The sequence below is a fragment of the Serinus canaria genome, chromosome 3 (assembly GCF_022539315.1).
Source record: "Serinus canaria isolate serCan28SL12 chromosome 3, serCan2020, whole genome shotgun sequence".
Classification (NCBI taxonomy): Eukaryota; Metazoa; Chordata; class Aves; order Passeriformes; family Fringillidae; genus Serinus; species Serinus canaria.
The window spans coordinates 34569419-34595115 of NC_066316.1; the positions used below are offsets into that span (position 1 = coordinate 34569419).

Genomic DNA, 25697 nt, shown 5'->3' on the forward strand with positions numbered 1-25697 from the left:
TAGAGGTGAAGACAACAACTGGTAAAGGTTTGTTCACAAAGTGGAGAAGAAAGGAAGAGGGGAACTATCAAAGAGAAAAATTGAGATTTATTTAATATTAATATTCACATCAAATATTTTATATTCCAAAGTGACTAGAAAAGCTAAAGGACTCTGCAATCTTTCACAATTATGAATAAAATTATTTCCAACATCCAAAAATAAATCTTATGGAGGAAATGCCTCACACAAGAATTAAAAAGAACTAGCAAGGGGTCAATATTGAGTACTGCCATTTATGTTACTCATCTTCATGCTAAAAGAACAAGCACCCTGTGAAAGTGTGAGAATGAGGTTTTGTCTGAGCTAAAGACTGCAACTAAGGAAATTTTCACCACACTTAAATGTTAGGAAGCTCTCCAAGCACTTGGCTTTCATGGTCTTTGTTATGTCTGCTAACCTAGGAAAAGTAACCTGCTTCTTATATAATCAGGAACTTTGGGAAAATAAAGAAGTTGATTTATTTTTAACTTTTTTTCCAAGTCTAACTGGCACACAGGCAGGCTGCACAATACTAGAGAATCTAAACATGACTATGCAAGAGCAAAATACTGAAAATTAAGGCAGTTTAGATTCTATCTCTTCTTTATAGGGAAGACATTGAAAGAAAAAGACAGTGGTTGTCACTTCTCCTATTTTGTCCAAATATTGGGCTTTTTTTCATTTGGGGATGTTTCAGGATTTTTTATTGTTTTGTTTTTGGGGTTTTTTTTTTAGTTACATATAATTTTTTAAAATCTTCATTACTAACATCAAAAAACAAACTTCAGAATTTTTTTTCCCTTGACCATGAAAGTACAGAAATTAAAGTATTATAAATAGTGATAAAAACTTATCCCGTACTTCCACATGCAATTAGCAAGGAGCAATTTTAGCATAATACTGAACTGGGAACATTTCATGTTTCTGGGGAATATAGCACAGAACAAAGCAGATGTCTTGACTAGCAGAGAAAGGATTTTATTAAGAAACAATGAACTTCTCCCTAAAATGTTAATCCTAGAGGTAAATTAAGTGAAATTCAGGAATATAAAGTTCCCTCAACTAGCTGAGAAAAAGTCAACACAAATGTTAGCATGTAAAAAGGAAAGTGACTACAGTTAGAGAACTGTAAGAGCAAAATGAGCAAGAAAAGGAGGAGGGAGTCAGTTACCATCATGTTTGTTTATTTAACAAGAGGAAGTTTCCAGGTCAAGCTACCTACAATGCAACATAGATTACAACAACTCATATTTGCTACATCAGGAGCTTCAGTAGTGAAAACTACAGTGCACCAGTTCTACCATTTCAGTGAACACTCCCTTATGATTCAGCACCTGTTTTCTAAGCAAAAAGGATGGAAATACGGCAAGACAAATTCAGTATCCTCTGCAGAGATTCTTCAAATGCGTCAGAAACTGAAAATTTCTCATTATTGTCTAGAAAGCAATCAGGAAAGTTTTTAACATTTATCCTCCTTCCCCAGTTTTTAAATTCTTGTTCCACTATTTTCTTAATGTTTTTCCCTCTGTTTAACTGCTATTTCAAGCTCTACAGATTAAGAATCAAAAACTGAGATGCATTTGAATTCCTATGTTGTCAAGACGTGGTGGGGGCAGGTGAGTTGACTCAGACAATAGTCATCGCTCCTTCCACTGCTGCACAACATTCACTGTGGAACAGTAAGAATTGTAAATATCTAGACGTCCTCTTAAGCCACAGACAGTGGAAATCTCAATCACGTCATTATTTTTGGACATTAAAAACCACAATCCACTGATGAACTTCTAAACGAGAGAGAGAAAGCTGTATGACCTGACTGTACCTGAGAGACACTTAAGGTTTTCCACAGATCAAACATCTGTATGCTTACCTTTTGCTAAGTCTTAATGGGGCAGTGAAGGCAATAACCACTTATTGCACTTGAAAAAAGGTAATTCTACCATCATCTTCTGGAAAGGACGTCAGCACCTTCACACACACAAGAAGAATGCCTCAAAACACTTGGAAGGCATGGCTCCTGCTCAGCTTATTTGTTCTTGCATAGTTCTTTGGATCAGCAGCAGCCCAACTACTGCAGAGCAACATGAGCAAGAGCATCCTTCAGTAGCTTCTGCAGATGCTCAGTGCCAGCAAGTGCAGTCTGTAATTTGTCTCCTACCCTGTCCAAACGGGACCACAAGAGCCACAGAACTGCTCTTGAGCACTCTGTGATCCCCTTGGATCCAGCAGAACTTTGTCAGACTCCAAAAGTTACAGTGAGAAACATGAGAGCTATGCGCAAAGTGACGGTAATTTGGCATGTGCGGCATTAGTAATAACGGGCTAAATACACAGCACTAACTCTTACAAGTGCCTCTTCAAAAACTACCTGATGCTGGGTTTGATGGGTGGTTTATTCCAAAGAAAATTCCCTTTTAAGGGACTTACCTTTTCCAGTGCCAATGAATCCACAGGCTCAACACTTATGGAAGCCAGGGACTGCAGAGCTGATAGACTTAATCCACCTGCTAAAAAGGATCATGCTGGAGCTGGTAAGAACCACTGGCTGCACAGTCCAAATCTAATTCACTTAACACAGTGTGACATCTCTAGAGAACCTTACTGCCTAGCTTCTTGGCCAGACAGAGTCACTGAAGCCCTCTGAAACCAACAGCCCAAGGTCACTGAGGTCCCCAAGGGGCACAAGACACACCAGAGCAATGCATCACTCCCCAGACACACTCGTGTAAATCAGCAGAAAAACAATATCCCACATCAAGCTACACTGGAGAATTAAAACATTTGCAACCTCAGCTAGCAATTATATCTACCATAAAATGAAAAATGAACTGCAAGGATGAAATCAAATTTCTTCACACAGAAGTCAGCAGAAAATTCATTCAAACCACAGCCACAATCTGGACATTCAAACAAGCATTGTCAGTCTTCTCTGCATCTTGTTTCAGGAAGTCTAAAAGGATCATCATTACCATTTCAGGAATTTCTAAATAAAGCTCACTGCACTCATGCAGCCTCAGTATGACCCTATACATCAGGACAAAACCAAAAGCCAAGCCTCTTTTCAAGAGTGTCACCCAATCTCATAGGCAGATATTACACAGTGTTTCACATATTTCAAAACAAGGTCTGCCATAACCCAAGGCCGATGAGTTACACAAGGTATTTTCCCTCACGGCCGATTTCCAGTTCTTCTCTCTCTTAAAAAAAAAATCCCATCAAGACCCAATGCAAGACCTCTGCCACAAAGGGGAACATCTCTTCAGTATCTTCAGACAATCATGTCCTCTCATCAACAGGACAGATATACACCATCATCTCTAATAGTGCTGTTTTTATTGCATCCTCCACAGCTGTCTTTGGAATTGTAGTATTTTCAGTGTCTCCACATGCCCACTACATTTCTTTTCAGTCCCTTCACCAACACTGAACTCTTCAGCATCCTGGGTCTGCCAAAGCAGAGAGTTTAAGGAGTTTACTTTCTCTCTACCTCATTGCAATAGCTTCATGAGGAATCACCACAACTGCCAAACAAAACTGGGATGTCACATCCAGACATCACTGCTCCTCTGCTCAGTACAGACTTGCTGTCATCATCAGTTCAGCATGCTATGTTTACACTGTCTCAAATGACAGTAACAAGATCCACCAGGGATTACACAGATCTTGTGTGTTGGAGCTCTCAAGTTGCAATGATCAGCCATTTTCAACATGTCACAGGAAAACACAGAGTCAACAAATTTCCTTTCTGAAAGAAAGATTGCTTTCTATGCACAAGTTTTAAAATTCTACTTAAAACTAGGAAAAACAAAATATAAGGTAATTTATAACAACCAACCTCAAACTTTGAAGAAATATCATCTTTCCTACTGTATGATGTAGGAAAACAATAACTTGAGCATAACTTGGAACTGAAGTCATATTATGCATAAATAAACCTGGCTGTTACACCATAAATAAAGCCTGTTGAATGATCTCCATGGTATTGGTTTTTAGGTAGAAATTATACAGAGCTGATGACATGATCAGGATACAAAAGAACTATACACAATTCTCAAACACCAAGATGCTTCAGGCATTTCTGTCAGTATAGTGTATTTTTCAAAAATATATTTAAATTAAAAACAGATGATTTTTTGTTATTTGGGGTTGTTATTTCAATTTACCTTTCTATGATAAAGAGACTGAGAGCCAAAGTAGCACCTTTCTGAACACTTCTCTTTTTTTTGGCTGAATTTCTTTCTCTCGTAGTACGTTGTTCAACACTTCCATACACATTTCAAGAAGAAACAAACACCAATAATTTTAAAAGGAACTGTAAAGACAAATGAGCTTCAGAAACATGTGCCAATAAAGAGCTTTTCAAAAAAGGCCATGCTGCCTGCCATCTGACAGCCCAAAATGTCCTCCTTAAACAAAAATAACCCCACCCAAACCCACCTTGTCCAGATTAGAATGAGAGTTACATCTAACACCACCAAGAGCACAAGTTCACAAACATCCCTACCACATTCCCAAAGTGGTCCTGCAGAGCTGAACAGTGGCTGCAAGAGCACTTGCATTTCTTATTCAGCTGCTCAGAGCCAATCCACAGATAATGAAGGAAGGAATGAGGTATTCATGAGGTGTGGGCATGCCCAGGAAGATCACCAGAAGCAAGGAATAATTTGATGCAGGGTAGCTGGAGAAGAAATAGTTAGAAGCAGGATATACTAAAAAGGTGAAGAAGACTGTGCACAGCTGATTGGACCACTGAAAGAAAACTGAGGCAGGAAAAAGCCATTTGCACGCAAAATTCTCTTTGAACTCACTCATAAATAAGAGACTTGTACAATTCCTCCAAGACACTACATTCAAAAGGTAATTCTCATTCATGTGATTATTCCAGGAGAGCAAAACAAAGTTATAAACTTGCCAATATTTACCCAATAAATAGAGTAAGCTGTTATCCCTTCATATTTCTTTACGGGTGGTCAGAAACATCTGAATAAAACTTCCTTCATGTAACACAGGATCAACAGCATACAAAATGCCAAATAGATATCAAACTGTGTTAATTCTCATTCTCATTATCTGTTAATTCTCATTAACAGATTGATTAGAGATTAAAGGTTGGTTCTAAGACCTTTTGAAAACCCTAATCAAGTTGCTTTGAAATCTGACACCTCAGTTTTAATACTCCAGATTGAAATATCTACATGACGTTCCTAAAATCCAGCACCAAAAGAAACAGACCCATGCTGCTTTTAGATTCATCAATCAGTATTTATCAGATTCATTACTAAGCATGCACTCATAGATATCTTCATTAAAAGAGATGGCTTACTTATAAGTAGATCATGAGGACATGGATGTCTCCTGCCTTAATAGCACTGCATCCCCTAATGCAAGATGAGGGCTGTATCCCAGTTAATACAACATGTAAACATACAAAATTGCAGAATTTACCCTGTCCCCAACCCCCACAACTACATAGGCCTCTAATAGTAAATAGAGGCAGGCAATGGCCCTATTCTTGGACTGTTTCCAGCCACAATCCCAGCTGCTCTGTAAGTCAAAACAGCAATAAAACAAAGCTAAAATGATCTCCCCCAATGAATGGATGGCAAGCACATTGCAATCAAAAATTAGCACTAAGAGAAGAGGAACCTATTTGAAAAGAATCATTAATAGGTATTCTTCAAGATATATTTGTTTCCCAGCTGATAACTACTCAGCTACAAGAGTCTCACCAACAGAAATGAGTCACTCCAAAACACTGAGCTTCCAACACTCAAAAATCACACCTTCTACCACAGGTTAAGCCATTCACCATCTCCATGTTCCTGCCACTATATTCTTTACAAAGCATTCCTCTTAAATGTCACAGCCATCTCCTCATACCTCATCTATTAACAACAGAATCAAGAAAAGAGGGAAGAGTTGGGTTGACATCTAAGTGCAACTAAATGTGCTTTTGGAGTAGCAGGCTTTTCAGAAGGGGTTGGCAGTCTGAACAAGTAAGGATAAGAGTGTGTTGCAAGCCCTCCATGTTTCCCACAACAGCAGCCAATATAAGCCCAGTATGATAGCATGTAAACATCCCTACTGATGTCTATTCTCCTTACATGACAGCTAAAAAGTATTTTCAAGATACTCTGATGAAGAATCAAGGCACAGAAAGAAATCTACATAATAGATGCAGGGGTTCTGCCACCTAGTGGCATCTAGAGCCTAAAATTACTGTATCTACCATATTATTATTACCTTTTTTTTTTTTACTGGAAGCATTTGACAGCAGAGAACATAATAGAGAGCACATAGCTTCACTAGCACTGAAATTACTAAGCCTGGTTCCCTGAGGCTTCGTTTCAGAACTGCATTCTGTAGCACACAAGATGATGAGAGTTTCAATTGAAGCTTTTCGAGTTGTTCAAATAGTAATAGTATACTTCTCTTCATCAGTCCTCTAGCTGCCACAAATTCTCTGCTGCCTCATACTGAAGTGGATTTCCTGCTGTACAGTCTCATAGTCACCTGCCCATATTCAGTACTTGCAGAGTGTTAATATCTTTGAAGTCCTTACCCATTCATTGAAATAGTTCAAGTCTAATAAATCTCAAAAGTAATCATGAGCAGGAAGCAGGAAAAAGCAGAAACTGAGACAAAAGCAGCAGAACAATAAAAAACTCATTTCTTCACAACACCATCTGAATCACAATTCGTCAGTAAAGGATCTTTGTTAGCCCCAATAGCTTAAGGGATTCCTCTCCCCAGGTTACAGCATATCATGTCAAGGCCACAGGGAGAAAGGACACAAAGGAGCATAGGAGACATGAAGTCCTTAAGGCAAGAGGCAGCAGAAATCCCCCTTTTCACCAGGCCATAAACTCAAAAGCCCCCTTTTCCACTTGGGATTCAAAGCCAGAAGCAATTTAATGCCTAAACTAGGTCAGTCTTTGTTTACAGAAAACATGGATGAGAAAGGAAGTATCAATTCATTCAACTTAGTCCGGACGGGTCAAAAACACCGGACTACAAGGCACAGAGTAGCTTGCTGGTTTTTATTTATTTTTAAAACCTTATCAAAGGCACATTCAGAGAATACATTTCACGCAGATGTAGCCAGGTAACAAATTCTTTTAATTTAAGACAGTTATGCTTCTTCGGTGGGAAAGCTGACAAAGAAATTTAAAGTGATATTCTTATTAGGCTAAACCTTACAGTTACTTTAGGTTTCAGCTCCCATTTGCCAACTTTTGTAACTCTGGAACACCATGAGGTCTTCTGGTCTGTATCCACTACACACATTAGTAAATAACAGCTTGAAGAATTTTATCTTCAGTCCAGAAAAACAAACAAACCTCAAAGAACAACAAAGACCCTCACTAAGCAAAAGAAAACAAGCCACCATACTACAAAACAAAAAGGACGAAACCCCCAAACCCTAAAACATAAGCAAAATCACAAACACAATACAGTTGTCTTATCCTTTTGACAAGTTTCCTTTGCTTCTCTAGTTTTTCCCCCAACTCCATAGCAATCCTTGTATTCCACAGTAAGCTCTTCAACTGTACGTAGCCCATGAAAATTTTGCCCTTAAGAGGTGGGGAAGAACAAGAGGGAGGAGAAAAAAAAACCAAAAAAAAGGAAGATCTTCCATAAGGGGTTTGTAGGTGAGCTAATCCTGAAGACCTAGCAATGATTCAGATTTACACTGGGCTTTTATGAGAAAATAAGATATCAGTAAGTGTTGTCATCTTATTATTATCATCTTATACCCTTGCCTCCTTATCACAAAAGTTTCATACCTTCTTGGTGTTTCTCGTGGGCAGCTCCTCCAAGCGATGAGACTTTCTTCTTCACACAGTAGCCAACTGACTCCAGTTCCTTCTCAACCAGCCAACCCACTCTTTTATAGCACTCTTCTTCTCATTGGTTACAGCTGTGGCCTGTTAAAGTCAGCTGTTCCTAATCTTTGCTAATTGGCCCAGCTGCAACTCCTTAGGGGTAAGATTACTTTCTACACTGTCCTTATTTTCTTCTATTCTATCCTCCTACAAGTAAGTTTTATTTCTTGCTCCATATTCCACAGATTTGAATTTCAGTTATGTAAACTAATCACTCAAGTAAGAACTACCACAGTAATGCAAAGAGGTACACAAGTGATCTAATATAAAACCATGTTTGATCACACAGACATGAGTTTTTTGGACTGCAGTTGTAAAGACAGACTAGATTTCTGCTAAAAGGAAAGCACTCTTCCCCTTCTCAATGAGCTAGTAGTTTTTACAGCAATAGTCCCCAGGATTGAGAATAAATATTATTGGAATGAGAGCATTGGCAATCAATGCTTCACAAATGCAGGACTTAGTAAACTCAATGTCAGACACAAACTTTTCTGTCTGCAGCCTCCTGAACCAAACTAGTGGTGGCTTACAGAAATCGTGGAACTTTCTTAAAAATGAGCACTCATGCTCTGGCCTGCAAGTAGGACAGCTACTCACATTATTGGAATGTTAAGAGTGTCATTCAAAAGAAGTTAAGGATGAGTTGTTGTGAAGTTACAATAGTTTTCAAGTTTCATTTAATCTCACTTCACATTAATACTGAACAGTTTCTGTTGAAACTCTTCTGCAGTGTAAGGAACCTGCAGAACACAGTAGTAAAGCACAATACAGGACAATCCACATAAGGGATTGCTAGCTAGCTTACCCAGAGTCTTTGTAATAGAATGAAGCATATCTGAGCATGAATGTCTGAGCATTGTCCTACTCAGACAATGGCAAAGGAGAGAGTAAACCATTTTTAGGCAGTACCAATGCATACCATCTCTTTATATGATGCTAGCTCCTACTGACCTGGTTTAGGAATCTCAGTAACACCCCACAGAGTTTTGAAAAAGACTAAGAAAACACACACCTAGAAAACAAAAATCTTGCTAAAGTTAGAATAACTTTATGCAGTAATGAAAAGTTCTCAACCAGCAGACTTTACATGTTGAAAATGGCAACCTTTTCCTCTTCTCCTAATTTTCTACCATGCCTCAGACTCATTCATTAGGTGTAATGTATATCATGTTTTGTAAGAGATTCAGACCTATCAGTAAACCAGTCAGATCCCAGATTTCTTTGTAATGGCCCTGCTACCCAGGTACAGCACTTGAGCCAGGATCCGAGTCCCACCCACCCTTGGTTACCTGTATGCTCTCCCAAATTTCCACAGTCCTGGAATACTCAGTTTCTTGCTTAACACACCTAAAGTCATGCAACAAACAGCATTAGCACTCTAATCCATTAATCATTGTAGCTCTCCAGCACTAGGAGGAGATGTCAGTGAAAAAAAGATGGGTATTTCTTTCTCTTTTCATTTTCCCCTCCTCCCCACCTCTAAACACACACACTGCACTTTGATCTTGCTTGGCTCACTTGGAGTTTCCAGTTTCTAGTAAAGCTGGAATGAGGAGTCCTGCCTTACTCTGTTCTTCTTACTCTTGACTTGGCAGCTGCCAGCATCTTGTTCGGGGAGAGATCCAGTTCAAGAAGACTGACAGCATTTAACTTCCAACAGCTCTTCAGCTCTAGCAGATGAGTTCCAGGCTCAAGGTGTTTGTTTTTCTACCCAGTATGCTTACGTTGCAGGACATCCAAAGCCCCAGCAGAAGGTATCCAGTTACTGCAAGCTGGCAGCTAAGAGCAGTGGCATGCACCATGGTAAGGACCAGATGCTCAGCATGATGACACAGACTGAAGTATACACCTTAACCATTCTGTTTAACACACTTTACATCTTGTTTTGTATCCATTACTGTAGTATGGTATATCAGTCACAAGTTTATTAAATCATTTTGGATGATTGAAGTGGTTTTCTTCAGAAGCATCCAGATTAGCTTTTTAAAAATAGATATTTTTTACTCAAGTTGTAAAACCTTGATACCAGTATTCCATCCTGACTTCTAAACATGAACAAGAGTTTAAGAACTTGTGTTCAAAACTCCCATAAAGCAATAAATACAAATTACAGAAAGATCCAAAGCAGAAAGATGAAACGTTGCTTTTGGCATTACTCTGTTCCCTATTTATGTCTACAAGAAGCCTGACATGACAATTGCAAAGAAAGACCTCAGACATACTCATATAAGTGTGCCAAAAGGATTGGAAGCCCCAGCTCACATGATGAGAATGTCAAGCATTTCCTCTGCTGCTGTGTAGAACTGCACCTCCTAACCAGGGGTCAAAAGCAGATTTGAGTCTTCAGTATGGGGCTTGGGGATATTTTAATATTTGTTTTAAATCAAAAGAGTGTTTTCTTTGTCCTTCTAAAGTTATATGCTAGTGCCAAAAATGTTCAACATTTAACATTATTAGTGCAGTCATTTATAGAAGCTGCAATTTTGGCATATATATATCTGACAAGTCATTTAAATTCTAGCACCTTAAATTATGTAGATTGGTTTGTCACTATGACAACAATTTTTACATGTCTAAAACATACAAAAGTACCATTTTTTCTGTTCCTTACTGAAGCCAAGAGTTATTTAAATATTTACCTCTTCTGGACAGAAAGGCAGAACTCATCTGATTCTAGACAAACTATGTAAGTTACTTGTTGAATGAAGAAGGAAGTTTTCATGAACCTGAAGAGCTTTAATTTAAAAAATACTTTGAACATAGAACACTTGAGGGAATCTAAAACAACAGAGAAGAGAACATATGCAGGAATTCAGGAATGGGTAGAGCTATTTTTATCATCATTAAGGCTAAGAAAGTCTTTGAATGGCTTTCTTAAAATCCAAACAATCTCAGGGTCAGACTTCACACTTAAAACCAAAGTTTCTCTAAAAGCCAACTTGTTCAAAGGATCTTGCTTCAATTCAAGTCTCCATACATACATACATCTTGGACACAAATATTTTGCTGGTAATGTTTCATTCTATTAAAAAGAAAAATCAGTCTGATGATGTGGAAGTGGCACAGTGTTTGTTTTATTTAGAAAACAGCACCACATCAATTTCAAAGCCTAAATTTGGAGGCAATGTGTTAAACCAGTTTCTCCCGTACTATACAACTGTTGAGAATCACAAAATATTGGTATATCATTCATTTGAAGAGACAGCTGTGAAGTTACTGGAGGTGATCCAAAGCAAAAAAAGGCTGATTTTACAATAAACTGTTTCTTATTATTTATAGAGACATAGCCACTGTACTAAAATTGTCATATTGACCAGTATGTCATTGATACCACTATCACTGCATGCATTCATTCAACACTCAGTTATCTCTGTACAGCATCGATGCCGCATATATCCAAACAAGACTTGCTCTGTCAAAACAAGACCTGTGACCCAGCCACAGGAATATAGCTTCCTGCTACTACACAACATTAACCTAATGTTTACACACCATTCAATTTGAGGTCTTTGCTCAGGTCTCTTCTGTCACGTGTAGCTAACTTTTGATCCTTAAAATCAACACTGCATCTGGAAGCATTCTGCTGAAAGTCACCCGCTCTATTTTCACTCTCTTCCTCAACTTGAACAGAATTAAGGTCAAGCATTCATTTAAACCTGTAGCTTGACACTACAGTTAAAGTGGACATCCTTCAAGCATAGCCTAGTTGCTAACATGGAAAAGAGCTTTTGGGAGGCACAGAATTTATCTAGCACAAGATATGACCAGCTGCAAGATACCTGCCCTGTTTTTTCCTACTCTCATAGAAGCTCCAGGTACGATCAGTTATCTTGTATTCAGTTTCAGGTGAATGCAGGTAAGCATTTGAAGCAGAAAAAGGCAAGAAGAATGATCCTTTGTCTCTAGGAACAAGCCTGCTTTGACCATTACATCTGACTGCTGGCTTTGTAGGAGGCATTTGTCACTCAGTCCTATCCCAGGGCCAGTACAGTACAAGGTTACACTTCTGTCCACAGCAATCTCAAAACCTGCCAAGTGTGAAGGAAACTCAAGTGTCACAAATGGAAGATCCAGTACGCTATCCATACACACTACCTGCCTGAGGATACAGATGTAGAAAAGCAGGCATGGCATCTGTGCAGCAGCTCACATGAGCAAAGTGCAGCACAGCAAGGCAATAAGCTCAGTTACTACACTGCAAAAACACCACAGTTACATAAAATGGCAAGGAAAAAGAAAATATTTTAACTGTAACAAAAGAATTGTAAACAATTTTTGCAATAGTAACACTTTAGGGTTTTGTAACCAGCTGCTCAGTTTTGTGCTCTATATTCAGTCTTCCCTCCTAACAGTTCCTGCAATGAAGCTTTTTCCCTGTTAATACAAACTGAATTATTCATAATCTAATTAAGCCTAAAATGAGGTATCCAGCCACATCAATACAGAAATATGAAAGTCAGTTTTCCCTTTTGATATATCTTTCTGAAACTTCTACAAGATTTTCCTCTGGTTAGTTCAAAATCTCATGGCATAGATTTTGTCCGTGTGATATCTTGCCTTAAATACAGGACATGCCAAAATAGCCAATAAATTGGCTAAAAAGATCATACTTCCTTGATCAGGGAACAGTTCTCTGAGGAACTAGAGTCAGGAAAAAGTGACAAGTCCTGCAAATGTGAGGCTGCACTGTCATGCTGTGAAAACAGCTGCACTGCCAGATGTGCCACTGACACAGAACCTTCTTATTGACTTAATGATCAAGATCTCTTCCTTTTTTGTTTTGGAAAATTGCTTTGTATATTGAAGTTTGTATTAGTATTTCTAGTCTGTATTATTTCCATATGAAATGTGTTTTTTCCCTTCTATCTCTATGCATTCAGAAAAAAAGCCCAAAAGCTACACTGCTGGTTTTCTCGGTGTTCATGTGAAATTTTGCCTTCAAGTGCATCTACTTGGCTCTCACAAGCATGTTCAAGGGTAAAATCTGGATCTCTGCCACAACCGCATTCCTTATTGCAAATACATGCCAACCTTCAAAGTTCAGTTATTTGAGCAAAAACATACATTAATTGTTGTGCAAGGGGAGTGGAAAATATATCAGATTAAGCACATCTGAAAGTATTTCACTCCACTCTTTGCTTGATAAATCAGCACAAAGCTGATTTATTATCTTCTAGTTTTCCAATAAAGCCATTAAGACCACACAGGTGAAGTTTTACACAAAATCAAACTTAACAACAACCAAACAAGCATTCAGAATAAAATTACCTTCTCATATTTGTTATTCCAGGACTGGTCTAACAGGTATTGCAACATTTGTCAGCATAAAAGTTATTCAGTTACATGTAAAAAATAATGGAATGCAAGGAGTGTGTTGCAATAAGCCAGCTTAATAGATACCAGCAACTTAAAAGGCATTTTCCTTTCACCTATGAAGGACAGCAGTGAATAGCTTGGAAAGGTGCAAGCCAGGTAACCAAGAAGCAATTCTTAAAACAACAGCTTCAATAATTTAGCATCAGCAGCACATTTTACATGGGACAGAGATACAAGTGAAAGAAGTGCATTAACCTAAAGCATTAATCACATCTTTCATTAAAAAAGGCACAAATTTTATCCTTCACATTTGCTCTGAATAAAGCCTGAGTTTAATGTCAACATGGAAACTGCTTATGGTTTGGATAGAGTAGAACTGATGAAGTTGACTGGTTTCTCCTCTAACAGCTCAAGTGTACACCAAAGCTATAGGCAAAACTACTGTCATTGCTATGACTGATAGCACTTATGCTCTCTCTGGAAAACATGTCTGTCTGTGTCACATCACAACCCAGCATTATCAAAGCAACTCTTTGAAAGACTCTGCAGATTGAAGTTTTTATTAATCAGTTGAGGAAAACCCAGCCTAATGTACAGCCCACCTAGTGAAAGACTGGATGCACTGACCCCCAACTTTACTTCCAGAGGGAAAAGGAGATAGCTACTCTAGCAGGGAACTTTTATTAAGAAGTGAGCCTGACAATGCCTCTCAAGCAGCAGCTCATAAGAGCACAGATCCAGGCCCACTCTAGTAGAGGAGGAGCAGGCTCAAGAACATCCTTAGGTTCCTGTTCCTTAAAGCTATGTAGGGCTATTCTGAACTGGTGTAAGTCAGGGATGGAGGGAGAGAAAGCAGAAGACCCCAGAACTGGAATACAGCCATTGAACCTAGATTTTCAGCTAACTGAACAGGCACTACATTAAAAGTTTTCCATGCTACTTCCTGCCCTACAAATTTATCTTGATTTTAAAAAAATTACTTCCTCTCTTAATTCCTCATCCCAAATCTCCAGCATCTCACACCAATTCTGAAGCACTGACTCCTTTATGCTGGCTGCAGCTAATTATTTGCAAATTGTGACTGCAAGAATGCACAGATGCAGTTTATTAAGACTCCTGTCCGTTAATTGTGGCTCATCAGACAGAAGGCATCTTGCCACTTTCCACCCCTGGCCATATTTGTCACAGTCCACTCCAGCAGTCCAAGTTCAACCAAGCTGTCATCATTAGCAGGCTCCTGAATAGAAACAAGCTTTCCAAGCTCAAGAACACAGGATTTCCTGAACCATATCAGAACAGGCACTCATTAGGACAATAACCAAAAGCATTTTAAACAACAATAACAAAAATGAAACCAAACCCAAGCACCCCAACAGAGGAATCTATTATTGTTAGCATTATTATTACTAGGTATGCAATAGCTTTTCCAGACAGTTTCTTTCTAGGCCCAAATGTGTGCATTTCCTCACAGTAGGACGGTTCATGACCTCTATACAAACCTTCTCTACAAAAAGTCACTGATGGTCCATGTGGAGAAACAGGCACTTCAAGCCTGGTGATGGAGTTGGGAGGCCTCTAAGCAGAAATGTCCTTTATGCTATATAATCTATGAAAGTAACAACTCTTTAAACATTTCTAGCATGTCTACTAAATGAAAATTAGACAGAATTTGGCTACCAAGTTCTGTGACCAAACCAATCCTTTCAAATATATTTAACCCTACTGTCTTCCAGGAAAACAAGGGCAAGGGATTAAGATGACTGCCTTGAGTACTTGCATTACTTGAGACTGCACTTTAGCCTTGCCATACTTTGAGTAGAGATTAACTTCTCATTAGAGGGTAGAACAGGGTACAGCAAGTCTCGGGGAGACAAAATAAAAAACACAGCTTCAGGGCCTGTCAATGACATCTAAACAACATGACATTAGAGGCCAGATGATTTTTCCTGATTTTGGGAAGGAGGGATAGAAGTTGCTTTAAGTGAACCGGGTACAAACAGAATAGGTAGGCAAAGAAAGGGATAGAGAGTGGTAAAGCAGGAATGAAATATGAGGAGCCCAGGAAGGCAGGCAGAACCCAAGCCAATAGGAAGAGAAAGATCCTACATGATGCTAACAAGAGAAAACTTTGGGTTAGCAGAGTAAGAAAGCTAGAATTGACATCAAGCCTGGAGGGGAAGACCACACACAAGCTGAAAAGCTCAAGTATAAGACAAACTAGGTAAAGAAGGAAGATGACTAGAAAAGCTCTTGTAAGGGAAGGGGCCAGCAGAAAAAGGCACAAGAAAATGAAGTACATGCAAAAGCCTCAATCCCTTAGTACATTCCCATATGGAAACAGTATTCCAGATGTAAGCTCACTGTTTGTTACTTGTCAGGTTGTATCTATGCAACAGATTCCTTATCTGCAGGCTTTCAGCAAGCTGGGCAGTTTTCTTCAGAAACTCTTATTATGGTGTATCCATCATTCAGGTATTCAACTTATGTCTTTTTAATCACACTGAGTATTTAATTATCCATGTAAAGTGTGGTGAGGAGATAGAAGTTAGACTACCCTCCCTTGGTCCCACTTTCCATGGCAACAGATTCTATTAGAGTATTTAAAGGTTTAAATTACTAGTTTCAAATCTTCCTGCTATTATCTTTAACAGACAAGCCAAAAGAGTGAAGTATACATCAGTACTTTGGATTTCAGGAAAACCTTAATTTGACATATTTAAGAGATCTTATGAATCATCCCTTTTTACATGACACTACACTTTGAGATTTAGCTTGCCTTACATAAATAAAAAGATTTGTCTATTTTAACATGCTCATGGAGCCCTCCGGTTTGTGTGCTACCTAGGCCATATTTCAGGTGGGCTTTGAGTGGTTGAATTCTATTTTCAGACTATTAAAATCTGAAAACCTGAAATATTCAAGCAGCAAATACTGGCTCAGACACACCAAAGTGTCTATTCCATTTTACCTAAGAGACTTGGCTTGCTTAGCAAACAGGGACGTGGCAAGAACCAGTGGAAAAAAGTTATTCTTTTCCATTAGCTTAGGTACAGGATGAAGCATTACTTTGGTTTTAATTACCAAAACAAGAACTAATGCATTTAAAGAAACAACCTCCATTAGCAGTTAGCATTCAATTAGCAATTCTAGCCAGAGAAAGAGGGAATAAACATTTACAGGGCAAAATACAGTGGGCAAATTTCACAGACAATACCTGTAAAATGCAGAAATCAAAATTAAATTATGACTTCTGCCTGTCTATTAGGAAAATCAAAGGGATTTACCTTCCAAAATCCCTCAGTGGTACAGTTTGATAGTCAGAGGATGCAAATGCAAAGTCACATTCATAGGAGTAAAACCTGGGCTGTTTTAACACTCAAGTTGTAACTGCCAGACTTCTGTTATTTAAAGGTACCGCTGTTGCTTCAACACTTGCATCAGCCATCCTTTCCAACTGTGAAAAATTAAAAAGTCAACAGGCCCTAAACACTTCTACTGGTGCCCCACAGTCTGAGGCTTTGGAAGAACACCTTCCCCACTCCACAAAGAAATAAAACTGAGGGGAAAAAAAAGAAAATTACACCTCTGAAAAAATAACTGCACCACAGCTCTTATACCAGTCAGTTTACATGCAGAATATTGTTACCTAATGGATAATTATGAAATGCTATTTTTTAAATGAAAATTTAGCTGAAAAAAAGATTGCTGAAAGCAAGTGACTCAGAATCAACCTGCTTCAGCTATGCTATTCCACAAGGTAAGTCCATTTCTTCCAAGGCTGCAAAGTACAAAAAGACAACCCACAACAGATTTTCACAGTGAGTACATGATGAGCTGCCATGACAGTAGAGTATTTCCTGCTGAAATACTACAGACTTAGTTACATATTCTCAAGTGAAAAGAGAAGTGGAAGACTGAAGAAACCATACATGCTATTGCCCACTATCACATTAACAACAGACCAAAGGTTCTGCCTCTGCTCTTCCTAGAGTTACATGAGGGGAAAAAACCCACAAAAATCCCAGACTAAGCACTTGTATGCCTTTAGTGAGCAACATCACGACCAACATTCTTGAGTTTCTCACAACATCTCCTTATTTAAGTCTAGCACAAAACCAATTTTCTCAACACAAAAGAAGTACAACAGATGACATCACATCACACTTCCTTAAGTATAAGATGCCCCTAACTTAAAATATTGTCAGTAGCCTTATAAATACATTAATTTTTTCCATACAACTTAAAACATTGGTTTAAAGCAGTCTAATTAAGCAGGTCCACACCACTAATCAACTTCTTCATGTTCTTGAACACTTTGGAGAACAGTAATTACAGCATCATAAAAAATGGTCCAAGATCACTCCTTTAATTGCTGTTGAGAACAATCCAGAAATACACCACGTAACTTTAATTCCAGCTGGATATATTTGAGCCAACTCATTTTCAGTTTAGCCACAAACAACAAAAAGGAAAAAAGCAAAACAAATATGGATGTATGCATAAGCATAAACATATGGGGCAGAATACAAATCTAATCAAAGTAACATAGGAACTGTAAAATACGAGCAGTAAAGTAATGTAACGTTATGTAAACTTAAAGAAAATAGTAATTCATGCATTCATATAATAAAAGATATAAGCATATCAGTAACTACTCCTTTACTCTTACAATCCATGTTTGTGTTTAATGTGTTTATTCATGACTCAGTCACATCAACATATCTAAAGAGTATTCCACACTGCTCTGCAGCTAAAGAAGTACAAACTACAAACAGAACTGTTTAGCCTTAAAATCTGCAAGCATCATAGCACAAAAAGCATGTTTTTTCCCATCTTAAACTTAGCATTTGGAATAATAAACTTATGAGGTACTATCTTCCTCTAAAACATACACCTGTTTTCTGACATGTAGAAGACCACGGGTATCTGAAACTACACAAGTCATCCTTAAACATACACTACACTCTAGTTTTTCATCAACTGCACAGAAAAAAATTACTAACTCTGAAATACTGAAGACAAGGGCTTACCTTCAATCCTTTTTAAGGCCGACAGACAAGTATCCCGGCTTGGAAACTCAAATGGATTATTACAGGTCCGAATGGTGTCACATTCGCACTTCCCGTTGATTATGTTACAACCTGTTATAAGGTTTTCATTGCATGGTTCAAATCCAAGAAGCTGATCATCATCCCAGTTTTCATCTAAAATAAACAAACAAACTTGCTCACTATTGGATTTCAGCTGCAGTACGTAATTTTCAGCTGCTTTGGAGTTGGGTGGGATTCACTTCAAGTTCAACACAGTGCTAAACAGAAGATAACAGATGAAAAAAATAACAGACTAATCCAAACAGTGGGATTTGCCAAACACCACATCTCGCAGCTGTTCTACTGCCCATTTTGCTAAAGCAACTGGCATTGTTTACTTCCATCTGTATGAAAAACTATGTCATCTCAGGAAAACGCATAGCTGTAGTACAAATGAGTGCTATTATAACAGAAATAACCTTTGCAGATAGTTGAAGTTTTATTTATAATGGAAGTGAGAGCATTGTACAGAACCTGCAGCTGTTACAGAAGTCAAAACTGAGTCAGAAAGAGAGCATTTTAAAAGATGATTAAAAAATGCATCATATAGAATTCGTTCCATGGAGATAACTTTTTATTACAGAAAAGCTGCAAGATGCCAGATGTCGGATTCCATTATATGACCAAAAAAGAGTTTTCTAGCAGTCCTCAATTATCATACATATTCTTGGAGAATTGATCAAGCACATTGCCCTCTTTGCTGTCAAGCAAGGGTCTATGGATAGAGGGATCAGGATGAGTCTCTCTGCTTAAATAATTCTGTTCCTTTTGAATCAGTCCTGTCAAATGTATGTAACTGGTGTTCCAGTTCTAGCTGTAACTGCCCATCTTTCTTTCAGGAGGCCACATGCAACAAGATTTAATTTTTTTTCCTCCAGAAAGAAACACAAATCCAGTCAGTCCAGAATTCCAAAAGATTACCAGTCCTAGAATATCTCTGTTTTCTTACGTCAAGTGCACATACAGCAACAGCCCACCACATCAGAAGATTAAACAAGATAGAAAAATAGAACATCCTGGATTTGAAGAGACCTTCAAGACCATCTAGTTCGAACCCCCCTGCATGGATAGGGACACCTTCCACTAGACCTTGGTGCTCAAAGCTCCATCCAGTCTGGCCTTGAACACTTCCAGGGCATCTACAACTTCTCTAGGCAATCTGTTCCAGTGCCTCACCACCCTTACAGTAAAGAATTTCTTTCTAAAATTAAATGTATGCCTATTCTCTCTTAGTTTTAAACTCTTCCCCTTTGTCCTATCATATACTTGTTTAAGCAAGACTGAAGAAACTAAACTAGGCATTAAGTATTCTTTGCTACAGAATGCCAGATGTTTTAAAGACAGACAAGCTTGGAAAATTAAGTGCTACAAAATAGTTGCACAGAGTCCACTGACTTCTTCTAATGACAGAAGGTATTTTTAATCTTTATAGCCTTACATTCAACAGAAGCCCTCACATTGTGCATTCTAAGTAGTTCATTCCAATTTTATTTACCATCAACAAGCAAGTTTCCAATACTGATCCTGCCAAAAAGCACCTCAAAAAAGTTAAAATATCTTCCAGTTCTGCATGGTGGGTCTCCTCTTGTTGTTGGGGTTATCAGAGGGTGTTCTCCAGTATGAGAGGCCACAGCCAACTCAAAACTGTCATTCAGTAGTCTGATGCTCAACAGAAGCCTAAAACCTAACAGCAAATAACAGTATATGCACACACATGCTGAGGTTGGCAAGTAAATTCTTTCCACTCACAGAAATATGCAGAATATCTGCTAACCTGAAGTTTTTCCTGTTTTAGGGGGAAAAAAAAAGGCATTTAGAAAGAGCAGTTTACCAATTCAGTACTGTACGTGAGCTACAGGAAGTGCCACAGCAGATTCTCACCGGTATACTTCTCCCAGTACAACAAACTCCTTGCCTTCTATTATGAGCAGGCAAAGTACCCTGCTGACAAAAGAGCACTGATAAACAACAAAGTCCATTTTCGATGTGAAGATGGGAATTTCCATGGGAACCTCATGGCTCTTCTCCATAAAAATCGCAAAGGAAGAGTAGCCAGTAATCCCAGGAAGTAATTTTTTTTCTTAGGTTAACCTATCATCCAATACAGCAGCTGTATCAATGAAAGTCAAAGGAAGCACAGAAGTTCCTGAAGAGAAACTATTAAAATTCTTTCAAAGGAAGATGCCTCTCCTGTAATGCTTGGGACACTCTCATTGTGATGAGGCCATGAATACAGAAGAAAAAAAAATCAAACAAAAACAACAACAACAAAAAAACCCCATAAACCCTGAGAATTTGGAGAACAATAATACATCCTGTTTTTGAGAAGCCGGAATACAGCCTGGACAATTTGTATTTTAGAAGTCACAGCATTAATCCATGTAAGGACAAGAACAAAAGCTACACCTACGGTCCAAGACTTGCTGTTTGAAACTGCAACAGCAAGGACCACAGCTTCATCCACACCAGCCCAACAGCCTTTAAGTGTTTGTGTTGCTCCCTGTTTGTGACAAGAGCATTCCTTCTGTACTCCTGGGCACAAGACAGGAGCCTAGAGGCAGCGTGTGGGCTCTCAGCTCTGCGCTCCCAGCCAGTGCAGTGCAGACTGGAAGGACACACAGATGGCGATGCTCTGCTGCTTTTCTAGCAAACCACCTTAGAGCATTTGTGCTGCTTTGCCTTGTGGTATTTCAGCACCAGATCTTCCCCAGGCAGACAGAGCAGCCAGATCCTGCCACACGAGAGCTGCCCACCCCACATAAGGTGGGACCAAGCTGGCACAGAAAGCAGACTCATCCTTTGCCCGTGGCAGAACGCCTCGATACACGTACACTGCATGGCGTGGCACTACACACACTCATCTCCAGGACAGCTCAGTGCTTAGTACCACTAAGTTTCCAGAAAAGGAGGTACACAGGAAGCACATGGCCCAATAGTAGGTGCACCTTCACTGCCACACACCTCAAAAATTAGCTCAGTAGCCATTAAAGTCTTAATGAGAAGAGTAATACTTGTTCAGACTATACTTCTAACATGTTGAATCTTCAAACAAGGTATTTTCATTACTGGGTGGTAATAGAAGAAAGTTACATTCAGACAGGAAGAATGCAAATCCAGTTTTAGCTTGCACATCTTCTACCAGCCTGCTTTTCACACAAGTTTATTTAGAAACAAGATTTACATCAATGAAGTAGCAAACATGTAGCAAGAGCTTATTTTAGTTCAGTAAATCAGTGCCAAGTCTACCATAATTTTTCATGCAGACTAAAGACTGACTCCTTTTCCTAGCTGATTTACTCCTTTTATGAACAGAATTTCAAAGCCCTGTTAGATGAATAACTGTTTACCACTTATAATAAGCTCTCAGAAGTCACATCAATACAGGCAGAACAAAATTCTTTGGAATGGAAGGTACAATCACATGAAAGTATTCACATGAGCTAAAGGGATGAACCCAGCCTATCACTTCAATTCTAAGACTTGATGCAGATTAACAGTGGTCCAGTACAGCATGCTCACACCTTTAGAGGTCAGCAATATTTTAACTGATAAGGGAATGATATCTTGTACAAAACATATGACCTAGCGGCTATTATTCAAAAAGATCATCATGTTCTGGGGACTGTTCTAAAAATACAACCTGTGCAAACCAGTGATTTGGGACCTGGGACAGTTCACAAATTATTCCAGGCTGTATACTTTTTCCTGCATGTTTTGTTTGACTTCTATGGCCTCCTTTTTAGAAGACTTTTTTTATGCCTATGTCTCAAATCTGTATGATGCGAACAAAAACTGAAATGTACTAATTTGTGAAAGCTTTATTTCTCTGCAAGCAGGGCCAAAAAACCCCAAATATAAGAAACTATGCTTCAAACCTTGGAATGCACATCCTACCCCGTAGCTACTTCTAGGACACCTAAAAACACAAAAATCAAGCATGTACTTAACACTCCAGAGTTTTTTAGAGGAATGTAGCTGAAAAAAAAAGCCCAAGTAAACTACTAGTTTTCATCCAAACTGATATTTTTTTAGCTGTGATTTTCACCACCTCATTGTGCTGGCATAATCAGGTAAGGGCAAAAAATCAAAGGGCTGAACTTTTTAGCCATCCTGAGTTGTCACTGGAGTCTTGTTATACAGTCACTCAAGTACCTTTTGCACACAAGCCTCAAAGAGTTCAAATGCTCCCAGCAGGCTCATAACTACAGCTTCAAAGTCATTTCTCTTTCAAATAATTTCTATCTACATGCAATTCCCCACTCCTTCCAACTCATTCAAGCAAGTTCCAGATAATAAAGTTTCAGATAATAAAGTAGCTCTGCATTTACTCAGATCAAAGTTAAGCCTTGGACATAGTACCTTTTTAATTCTTCCAACTGTGCTTTCATACCAAAAGGAAGCCACAGGAAGGGAGACTTCACATTAATTCCAAACTTTTTTCCTTTTCTCTTCTATCATTCAGATAATCACTTGCTTTCTGCAAAGCAAATGTTTCAGCTCGCTAAAAATTCACATACTGCTCTGGACTGCTGAATTCCCAAGTCCTGTCATAGCATGCACCTAAAGTAGGGAAGAGGATTAAGGTATTAACAAGTTGAACAAGAGATCCTTAAACAGGTCTAGTCTGGGAAACAGTCTGAGAAATATGTCTCTGGTAAGAAGCATTCCATCACTTCTTCTATACTATATCCTACATACCAGCACTCACAACACAGCACCATGCAAGGCATGGTGGTCATGATTGAAGCATTCATCTTTTTTGCCTGAAGAGCAGCCTGTGTTTTTAGAAAAGCATGCTGCTGAGAAACTAACTTTAAGCCTTACTTTCAAGGCACACACTACCTCACTATGGTTACATTTGTTATTTATTACTACCCATTGGCAAAGGATCATCTCAAAACAGGTACAAACTAAAAGTACAAGGAAAGACCTTTTCAGACACTGCTTCTCCATTGCTTAAAGTTTTGCTTTCCCTTCCTTCAAATTCTCAATTCTTTCTGCCTGCCACAGAAACTTCTGTTTTGTGCCCCAACCCCTCTCTTTCTGGACATTCAATGAATATTGGCTATTGTTTGGAGAATGCTATACTGGTCACCTTCACAGTTTAGATAATGCATCATCTCAAAACAGCAAGAAACACACTGAAATGATCACTGAAGTACCACTGTTGAAAACAAATGCACAAGCATTTGGCCCATAATAACCTTATGTTTACCACCCTACCCTTTGAACTGTAATTGAACTGGAGTGGATTGAGCCAACTCCCACAATTCACATTTAATTGCAGCATGCTACTCTGCTACTCCTACTTTTTTTTTTTTTTTTGAGCATCTCGGGTAGCTCTTAGGATGCTAAAAAGACACCATAAAATACATTGATGACCTAGAAGTGAAACTGTCCAAGTCACATCTTACAGACTCTGGCATCCTTTTAAATCTGCATTTGTAGACAAGAGAGAGGCAATCCTTATTAAGACTGGTACTGCCCTCTGGGAACTGTGAGGCAGAGGGGGGAACCTTTCAGAAATTCCTCCATGAAACAAGACCCACCACTGGGTCTGAGCTCTACCACTCCAGCACACTGGTACACACAACAGCATTTTCAAATCAGTGGTATTCATTAAGACAGTATGAGTCTCTGAAAGGATTCTAACTTGCTAAAATAAAAAAAGGAAATGTTTCTTGCCAGTAGACTCTCGCTTCTCTTTGAACAGGAAAAAAAGAATGATGGAAAGGAAATTCATGTTTTGGAGGAGCTGAACAATAGAAATGACTAATTACCACTAAAGAATGCTTGAAACCCAGCCCCAGACCTTGAAAAGCAGCAGAAGGAAAGACTAGCCTGTAAAAGAGTTTGAGCTCATACACTGGCTTCAATCCTTTCCCCTCTTGCAACTTATTCCTCCACTGAAGTCATGAATCAAGGACTAGTGCCGGCAGAAACTTTTATGGTAAGACACACAGCTGAGAGTTTTGTGAGAGAGCATTTTTTCCCACATCTTGGAATGGTTCATTTTCCAAGATCAAATCTTCATGTGGAATGTACAGCAATACAAAAGGGTTTTGCAGCTTCCTGAGAAAATTTCTAGTCAAAGCTAGAAAGCAGAACTGTACCATAACATTTAGATACCTCAGGAACACATGCACGTAATGCTTGTCTCCAACCTGAGTCCTTTATCTTAGCAGGTATCTCAGGTGATCAAATCCCAAATGTAGTGAGAAATATTTTCATTGCAGCAGCTCTTCTTGTGTCTGAAATAGTTATTTCATTCTAAGGAAAGCAGAAAATATTTAAACAGACTCACTTTCCAGTGAATTATCAGAAACTATGGAAGTCTTGAGGAAGGCAAGGAGATAAATGGCAATGTTAAGTGAAGCATGAGGCATGGACAACTACTGCAACTTTTGAAGTTTTCCCCACACTGTCTGGAATATTTTACTTCTCCAGGTACCCCCACACACACACCTTTTTTTGCAGGGGGAGGCAGAATGGAAGGAAGGAGGGATGAGGAGGAATGTGTTTTGCCTTTTGGTTTTTTATGACTTTCAGTCTTAGGGTCCCCCATAGCAAAAGTAAATGGTACTTCCAAAAGCCTTCTTCCCAAAAGATGGTCTGAAATAATAAATCATGAGTTTTACATTCACACACCTGAAAAAAAGACTTACAAGGAAATTATCTTAAACTGATGGCCAGAAACACATCTTGTTCATAAATAGCTAACTGAAAATACTGCACTGTGTCCCAGGATTTAATTGGTCAGGAAAAGCCTCTGCCAGTACTCCCCTGATTAGAACGAGCATGGACAGCGGTGTTTCAGCTGTCATAGCAGATTTTTCCTCTAGCTCTAGAAAACTCATTGCAAAAATAATTGCTAAAGCCTCAGAAAAGGGCCAAAGCTTCATAACTATTTTCTGAAGCAGTCTAAAATTCCAATTTTTTTTTCCAAGCTGCACTCTGCACCCACATGCTTCAGAGGCCTGCATGTATGGCAGCACGCATCACCTCCACTGCAAACAAGCAGTTGGCTGGCAGCTTGCTAAGCTGCTAGGCAGAGGCAAAGCTGGCAGGAGTAGGAAAAGTTTTGTCAAAGACAAATTCTGGAACAAGGCCATGAGTAAAGCAACCTATACCAAGAACAGTCCACAGTATTGTAAGAAATCTGATATCCTAAATATTTTGCCACTTTCTCCCCCAGTCATTAATACAGCACCACTGAACACCATCATTACAACATATTTCAGAGGAATTGCACCAAATCTCTTAGTCACAGAAGACTACAGGAGAAACTCAAGCCTGGATTTAGAATTACCCTCAGGGCTTCTTTTCAGTTCCTAAAACCTAACTTAGAGATAGACATCAAGTTCAGCATTCTATTGTGAATGCA

At 38.8% G+C, this 25697-nt stretch overlaps 1 protein-coding gene across 3 annotated transcripts in view; it reads right to left on the minus strand.

Moving 5' to 3' along the window:
- Nucleotides 1-25697, minus strand: part of CRIM1 (cysteine rich transmembrane BMP regulator 1) — a 174312-nt gene that overhangs the window by 141695 nt on the left and 6920 nt on the right. For all 3 annotated transcript variants that reach the window (XM_050972859.1, XM_050972858.1, XM_009091824.4), the window contains exon 2: nucleotides 18254-18427. In XM_050972859.1, coding sequence (XP_050828816.1) covers nucleotides 18254-18427 — 174 coding nt within the window. The remainder of the gene's footprint in view (nucleotides 1-18253; nucleotides 18428-25697) is intronic.